General features: G+C 42.8%; 1 protein-coding gene across 1 annotated transcript in view; it reads right to left on the bottom strand.

Moving 5' to 3' along the window:
- LOC101851206 (sodium- and chloride-dependent glycine transporter 1) overlaps positions 1–8,647 on the bottom strand; it is a gene marked incomplete in the record, with an annotated part of 36,108 nt that extends 27,461 nt beyond the window's left edge. Inside the window, 1 exon segment of the mRNA XM_013085007.1 lies at positions 8,376–8,647. Within this exon segment, the coding sequence (XP_012940461.1) occupies positions 8,376–8,399 (24 nt within the window).
- Positions 8,648–8,851: the final 204 nt, after the last annotated feature.

The following is an 8,851-nucleotide window of genomic DNA, read 5'->3' as shown; positions in this document are numbered from 1 at the left end:
AGAGAGAGAGAGAGAGAGAGAGAGAGAGAGAGAGAGAGAGAGGATTCTGTGAGAGGGCGTGAGGACATAGACATCTGTGAGCATACAGGTGAAGAAAAAATTTTAATGGTGCAATTTCTTGGTGCCTCAAGCTTTTATTTTGGTTGCAAGCCCCACACGAGGCGTGTGGTCCTTGATAGAGTGGTTAGTGTTTCTTCTAATCAGGATATGAATTCGAATGATAATTTCCAGCTACTACAAATTCTTCCGTTGGACAGTTTGAAGTTCGGGTCGTTCACTCAGAATGTTTCAATTTTCAATAATATGTATCCCGGAATAGCACGCAATATAGTGTGCTTTTTATTCCCCACGCCCAACTATTTTTGCTTCTCTGAAGCCTTTTTCAGTTTGCGTACTTGAACTTTTTCCCGGAATCTTTACCCTTTTTTCAGGGTGATGTCCGTGCCAAAATAAGGCAATTTTGTCACTTTTTTCATCTGATCAGACGCAATATTCATCATCATCATTGCCTTTCTCACCCTGCACCAGGGTATATGCCACGGACAAACGCCTTCCAACTTTCTCTATCCTGGGCAAGCCTCTTGATGTTATTCCATGTCTTCCCACTTTTCTGTACATCGATTTCTGTGATTCTTCTCCAGGTTCCACGCCGTCTTCCCCTTGATCTCTTACCCTGTGGGTTCCAATCCAAAACTTTCTTTGTTATGCAGTTGCCTGATTTCCTGAGAGTATGTCCAATCCATCGCCACCGCCTTCGTCCTACCTCCTCTCTAACTGGGATTTGTTTTGTTTTCCTTAACACTTTCACACTGGTGACCCTGTCTGTCCATCTGATCCTCAGTAACTTTCTTAGACACCTGTTCAAGAAAAACTGGATCCTCTTTATGCAAGTCTGTGATGCGTTCCATGTCTCACATCCATACACCAGGACTGACTCCGCATTTGAATTGAAAATCCTGGGCTTTGTTCGAAGTGAAACATCTCTGGTATTCCAAATCCTACCCAAAGATATGAAAGCAGCCTGTGCTTTTCCAAAGCGGGACTTTATTTCAGCACCTGTTCCTCCCTTTCTGTCAATTATACTACCAAGATAACAGAAGGAATCAACATTTTCTAGTGCCTTTCCTTCTATTGTGACCTGCTCCTTTCGTAATGAATCTGTCCTTAGGACCTTTGACTTTCCGGGGTGGATCCTCAATCCAACAGACTCTGATAGGCTGTTTAATACTGAAGTCTTTGCTTGCTTCTGTTCCTGGGTGTGCGACAGAAGCGCTCAGTCGTCTGCAAAATCCAGATCGTCATACTGTGTCCATGGTGTCCACTGTATACCATTTCTGTGTCCTCTGGTGGTTTCCTTCTTCAGCCAGTCGACTGCCAATATGAAGAGGAACGGTGATAGTAGACATCCCTGCCTCACTCCAGTCTTGATGTCAAAGCCATCATGTACAACCCTGCAACTTGTCCCTTCGTACATGCTCTTGATGAGGTTCACCAACTTCTGTGGGATTCCGTGGTGTCTCATAATCTTCCATAGTGTTGCTCGGTCTATTCTGTCAAAGGCGTTCTCATAGTCAAGAAAGTTGACGATCAGCTGGGAGTTCCACTCCAGGGACTGTTCCACAATAATCCTCAGCGTGGCAATCTGGTCGGTGGTTGAGCGATTTTTCCGGAAACCAGCCTGTTCATCCCGTAGTCTTGGATCCGTTGCAGTCCTGATTCTCCCCAGAATGATTCTGTTGAAGACCTTACCTGATATTGAGAGCAGAGTAATCCCTCTGTAGTTGCTGCAGTTGCTGAGATCCCCCTTTTTTGGAAGCTTCACGAGGTGTCCTTCTTTCCAATCCTTTGGGAACTTGCTCTCATTCCAGATCCTGGTAAACAGTGGGAGGAGGATGTCTGCCGTCACATTGACATCTGCTTTTAGAGCCTCAGGTGGAATTTGGTCAGGACCGGCGGTTTTATCTTTGTTCAACTTCTTAATGACACCCAGAATCTCTTTTTTTTGAATGAGCATCACAGCAGATTGGTAACTCTTTTCTTGCTGGCAGGATGTTTGGTGGGTAACTCGGTGGTGGTCTGTTCAGGAGACTGTTGAAATGCTCTACCCATCGTTTAGACTGAGCTTCCTTTCCAAAAAAATGGTTTTCCCCTCTTGGTCCTTTACTGGTGCTTCAGGTTTCCCGTATTTTCCATCAGGTGTCCTTGTGGTCTCGTAAAGGATTCGCATGTGCCCTCCTACCGCTGCTTCCTTTGCCTTCTCTGCCATCCTGTAAATGAATTCCACCTTGTCTTTTCTTAGTGATTTCTTGACATCTTTAGCTGTTGTCCTGTACTGCTCCAATGCACCCGCTCTTGATCCTCTTGTTCTACTTGCATTCACTTCTGCCTTCAGCTGTCTTCCTATCCTAATTAAATCCGACGCACTAGTGTTGGCTAATCCATTTCTTGTGCTCCGATTTCTTCACACCGAGTACTTCTTGACATGTTGATTTAAAGACTTCTTGGACCTTGGTCCAGTGTGTATCCACCTCCGTGTCCTCTCCGCCAAGATCAGCCAGAGGTTGAAATCTGTTCCTCAGTTGCAGCTGAAACTCTTCTTTCTTGTGTCTGTCCAAGAGACTGACTTGGAACTTCGTTCTTTTGATTCCTGTGCTAGTTCCGTGGTTTTTGAGTCGAAGTTTGAGTTTTGCCAACAGCAGACGATGATCCGATCCAACATCTGCCCCTCTCTGTACTTTGACATCTTCCAGTGAACGCCTGAACCTACGAGAGATACAAAAATGATCTATCTGGTTCTCCGTCACTCCATCTGGCGAAACCCATGCGGCCTTGTGAATCCTCTTGTGGGGGAAAACAGAGCCTCCAAGGACAAAACTGTTGAAAGCACATATATTTGCGAATCGCTCACCGTTCTCATTCATTTGTCCCAAGCCATGTTGTCCCATAATTCTCTCATACCCCACGTTGTCTTGACCAATCTTGGCATTGGCATCTCCCATTATGATGTTGACATCCTTCCTTGGTAGTTTGTCGATGACCCCCAGGAGCTGACTGTAAAAGGTATCCTTGTCTTCATCCGAAGCATCATTTGTTGGAGCGTAGATGTGGACTATATTCATGTTGATGCTCTTGCTCTTTGTAGTGAATGAAGCCATGGCGATCCTTTCCCGTGTGGTTCCCATCCTCTAAGTGAGTTCTGTGCATACTTACTCAAAATGATTCCCACTCCTTCCGCATGGTACTTGTCTTCCCTCCCAGAATACAATACTTGTTCCCCCGAGCTGAGCTGCTTCTGTCCAGACTGTATCCAGTGTGTTTCGCTGACTCCTAGTATGTGCAGCCTGTACCTCTTCATCTCTTGTACTACTTGAGAACTCTTTCCTGCTTCATATAAGGTGCGAGCATTCCACAACGCAATCGGGAGAGACTTGTTCGACAGAGAAGGTTTCGGGTCACAAGAGTCCTTTCGGCTTTGTCCGCTGTCCTTCATTGTTCTTGCTGATGCACAAGCTCCTCCATCTCCCAAGATCGAAAAATAAAAAGCCGTGTTTGTCCGTGTTTCTGTAACTTACTGTTTTTTACTGGGTTGGGTAGTTGGCCCTCCGCAAACTGGCACTTTTCGGGCGACCAGACCTTTGCACTTTTAGTCGCCTCTTACGACACGCAGTATCACGGCAGGTGTATTCTTTGCTCCCCCATAGAAAAACTATGGAGCCCCCACCTGCAGGGGCGAGACGCAATATTATTCCAAGATTATTGTAAACTCCCCCCCCCCCTTTTTCTCTTTCTCTCTCTCTCTCTCTCTCTCTCTCTCTCTCTCTCTCTCTCTCTCTCTCTCTCTCTCTCTCTCTCTCTCTCTCTTTCTATTTTCTTCTCTCTCTCTGTCTCTTTGCCTCTCTCTGTCTCTGTCTCTTTCTCATATACACACAAATATATATACAAACCACACACACACGTGCGCACACACACGCACACACACACACACACACACACATACACGAACACCCAAACAATATTATTTGCGCGTCATATATTATCTTTCCATAACAATTTTCTTTACGCTCAGTAACTTGATTTCCATTTCCAAAGCATTCTGCATAGAGAAGACTATAATTAAGCCGGCTTTTGAAAAGGCTGAATACAATTATAGGCTTTGCTTCTATGCGGTACCCTATGATTAAAGGACGGTTGTAGGAATGAAATCAAAACATTGTCATTTAGGCCTTATAAAAGAAGAACACTCTCATTCAAAAGATCTGTGTTATTCTAAATTAAAGTGTCCTAAGGCTTTTTGTCGTTGTGACCCGCTGTTACTGTTGCTTAGGGTAAAATCTTCCTCCTTTCCACGGCGATTTCAAACTGAAAGAACTGTTATGAGGAAAGTTGAAAACGAATACTGCAAACCACAATTCGATTTTCAAGAAAGATTACAACAGGCAGTAACAGAAAAAGCCATAGCCAAAGTTTCCATTGACACATCCAAGCTCTTTTACAAGCAAGTGAAGAAGACAGAAATGCTCAATTTTAGCGTTTCCTTATTTCAAATCTGGATTATGACCGAATATAAGGAAAGCGTACTCTACATTAGCTAAAATTTCAAATTGAATGGTTAACAAAGATGAAGAGAAAACAACATACAACCAACCAAACAACCAACCAAACAAACAAACACACTTTACGCAGACAGACGAAAGTGAACAAGCTATAGCAATACTGTCCCCGTCTCCATATTCAACGTTTGTACCCCCCTCCCAACATCCTCCCCCGGGGGCTCTCGTGGTCTACAGGGATCTGATTCATGGACCGGGACTTTGACGGAAGTCCGAGACTATTTGTGTGGCAGCTTGGTGGAATCAGGATCTCGTCAATTTTGAGGCATGTAGAGTTATTGGTATCATCTTAAAGATTGTTCACTTGTTTTTATTTGGATGAAAAAAATATCCATTTATCTTAAATACAAGTCGAGATATTTGCAAATAAAGGAGGTGGCGGCCACCTGTTTTCAGAGGTAAAATTAGTGAGAAAATGGCGGCCAAATATTAGTTATTTCCTTAGATTAAGAGTACGTGGTAACTGAACATTTACATTTTTTGTGCCTTTAATCAACGTTTTTCAGAAAAATCCACACAGAAATGAGTTTTTTAAAGGGCATGAAAGGTGTTCAGCCAAAAAACAAAAAATTTGATAAAAATTCACAAACTTGCGGAAAAATGCATATTTCTTCAATTTGATTATTTTGACGAGAGCTTGATTCCACCACGCTGCCTCACATTTTAGTTGTTTTGGAATAAAAAGCGTTGTAAGCTATTCATGGAGCCCGACTGTGCGAAGTCAAGGACTAAACGAGGGACTAAACGGGTAAAATTGACACCCGCGATCTAGCAGGCGTAGCAAGCGTAGTCTGGGTCTAAATGCCAAAACAACGACGTAGGCAGCGGAGAAATCTTCCTCTTCAGAGATAGAACCATAGAGTATAGAGTTATCTCTTTTTATAGTGTACATCTATGGATAGAACACACTCTTTTGTGAGGTTCAGTAATGCAAAAGTGTACCGAAAATTTCACCTTTTCCGCCAAAATATTCTCCAACTTACGGAGGAGATAGAAGAATCGTTGGAATTTGACATCCTCGTACTCGCAGAGAAAGGCAGTGCAATTACTAGCTATTAAATCAACACCAGCTCCTGTATACTGTATGCTATCATAGAAATATGGAGATATTCTATGAATTAGGAGGCTCATTGTGGTCTAGAGGTTATGGTGTTTGCCGTTCATTGAACAGGTCTCGGGTTCGAAACCTGACAGCGAAGGAAACTTTTCTTCTCCAAAATTGTCTCCTTCAATCCTCTTTCCTGCTCTCTAACCAAGTTTTGTCGTCTGCTATCATCCCCACTATCTGCCCCCACGCTCCAACCCCAAACTCTTCTTTGCCCCCTCCTCTGGGTTCTTGACTCTTTCTGCAGCCTCTCTACTGTTGCTCCCTGGCTCCTCACTGCTGTCTTTCAGCCCCACCCCTGATCTTAGGGTAGGTAAAATATAACACCTAACCCTCTATTGGTCGAAAGATCTCGAAGGTTCCGTGTGCAAGTTCCGTACATTAAAATTCCCTTTAGTGGTCCAAAATCAATAAGAGTAGGCCTTTGCCGTCACCTGGGTAAAAATTCAAAACTTAATACCAACTAAAAATGTTTAATGTGTCCCGCGCAGTCATATGGCCTTTTGCAGTTGCGAGCGCCATAAAACACTTACCAAAAAACAATGAAGAATAAAATATATAAATAAAAAATAAATAAACAGTCAAAGTTAATTCCTAACAAAACTTAAAATGTTTAATGTGTCCCGCGCGCTCATATGACCGTATGCAGTCTAACAAATTAAAAACAACAACCTATAAATTAAATCTTTCACGCTAAGAAATCAAACTCGAGCCTTTTGCGTGCAATCTAAAGAGCAGGGCCGTTTCCCCAGAGACACTCGTGGACAGAACCACTTAACGTATCTATTATGTTATCTTAAAGGTTGGGCATCCAAATGTAAGGACAATTTCCGAAAGGATCAAGTGAAATTGGTTGAGAGCCCTGAAAACTACTTGAAACGACCCGAGTTCAAGAAAACCCAGTTTTGGATTCGATCCAAGGCCACCCGCTCCGTAGTCCGACTAGATGCCAACTGAGAGAACGGAGCGCCTGTCTCGAACACAAGCTTATACAATAAATGGCACTTCCACGGTTAGTCGCGATGCAATAAAATAGAAACAAACGTGAAACCTCGGTTGAAGAAATTATTAAAAAACGTAGTTCTATACATTTGGTCAGAGCTAGCATGGGCTAATTTTCTAAATCTGAAAATGTTTGTATAACTGTAATCTAAACAAGTGTTTTGTTAAGAAAAATTATTTATTTTACCCTCTTTCTGTGATTGCAGATGCCAGAGTAACGAGTTTATTTCCTTCCGTGCTGTCCCTTATGGGGGCACATTTTTTTTGTATCATAAGATTGTATTCAGACTAGGAGGTTATATCAAATGTTACATTGATAGATCGGTTATAAAATCTGGAGAGCGAAGATGGAAAACCGGAGACATAGGAAGAGGGAAGGCCAGACCAGTCTCAAAATAGGAGAAAGAAATACCAGCGACGGAGCACGTTATGCAACACCCGAAAAGGTAACAATAGACGAAACAGACAGAGGGGAAACGATCCACCTCCCTCCACATTCTACTTCTGCCTTTTTTGGGGGGGGGGGGTTGATGGCCTAATAAAAGTTCACAATAGCTGCTATTCACCTGAGAAACCATTACAGGACATACCATGTAAACTGACATATGCTCTCAGTGTTGGGCAAAATCTATTTGTTTTTTAGCATATAAAGTTGTAACAAACGACAGTAAATTTTGTTTTACGACTCGTATCTACTCTACAAGCAACTCTGCCCTTATTAGACTCTTGCCAAGTCTAGTTGTGATCTAAAGAGCCGTAATAGCTCTATTTCAGCGTCATCCAAATTTCCTTTGCAAGTTGCTATGTTGGTTGTTACACTTTCCAGGGCTGGACATTATCTTTTTATTATTGTACAATGTCTAATTATAACAAACAGTAGTTATTTTCTTTTACGACAAAAGTCTACAATTTTACAAGTAACTGACTAAAATAGCCAAGCCCAGTTGTGATCTGAGAAGCTGGAAAGTCTTATTTCTGTGTCATCTAAATTTCTTCAGTAAGTTGTTTTGTTCGTTTTTACACTATTCATATTTGTGTTTCTTGTGACGTAGCAATGACTATTACTATAACATTCAGACCAGTGGCATCTAACCAGGCGGTTCATTACTATACAGAGAGCACATATAAGATTCTTATTGTTTCATGTTCATTTAAATTGCTCGACAACTGTGTTATTATCAGAAGCGCCAATCAACTCTCCCAATCTAAATAACACCAAAATCTTACTGGCAAAGATGTATGCAAACTAGTTTTCCTCCCGTGGATTAATCAAAATCTATCGACACAAATACTCTATTCATGGTACATGTGTTTCTGACTCTGACTCCAACTCTACCTCTCCCACCCCCCTTCCCTCCCTTCCGAATCCTCTACACTATTTTGGCCTCGCGTTTGGCCTATGTACTTAACAGTGGTTGGAGTCACACACGACCTGTGTCGACCACAACGTTATGTAATAGGGGGGGAAAGGGGGAAGGGGGGAGGGAGGGGAATCAATAATACAATAGCAATAGCTCTGAGCATCACATGTATAATTTACTCTTTCTGTACCACTTCCACTACCCAGGCACCGTACGTTCAGCAATAAGTCTCGTTATTTGTAACAAATCAAAGCATATTATGAAGAGTTAACAGGTGATCAAGACACACTCTCTTACCTGATTACCCCTCACCTTTGCCATAATTGTGGAAAGTGAAGCTCAAAGCAAACGTTTTAGTGTAGTAACGAAGCCCATAGTTCACAAACAGTGATTTGTTTTTGATTTTAGAACGTTCATTGAAGCAGGAAGCCGCGGCAAACTCCAAAAATACCCTTTTGGGACACCTAAGAAAAGTTCCCTGCGCACACCTGTCGGAAAAAACGTAAACTGTGTGAGAGTGTGTCCTCGAAGTGGGTCATTCAGTGGCGTGTCTTTCACGGGTCAATGATTTTGACCTGTTTTAACACAGAGCGAAGAAACAGCACACACACATGCAGACGCGTGCGCGCACACACACACACACACACTACAGCCCCTCCCCCTCTCCTCTTTCTCACAAGCACGCATACACACTGGAGGTCTGTGCCCGGCCTAACCACTGAAACCCGCTGAGGTTCTGATCTAGCGGGGGAGGGGGAGAGGGAGAGAGAGAG

Source organism: Aplysia californica, unplaced genomic scaffold, assembly GCF_000002075.1.
Source record: "Aplysia californica isolate F4 #8 unplaced genomic scaffold, AplCal3.0 scaffold00334, whole genome shotgun sequence".
NCBI classification, from domain to species: Eukaryota; Metazoa; Mollusca; class Gastropoda; order Aplysiida; family Aplysiidae; genus Aplysia; species Aplysia californica.
Note: the sequence above shows the minus strand (reverse complement) of the source record. Positions and strands in the feature narration are given on the sequence as shown.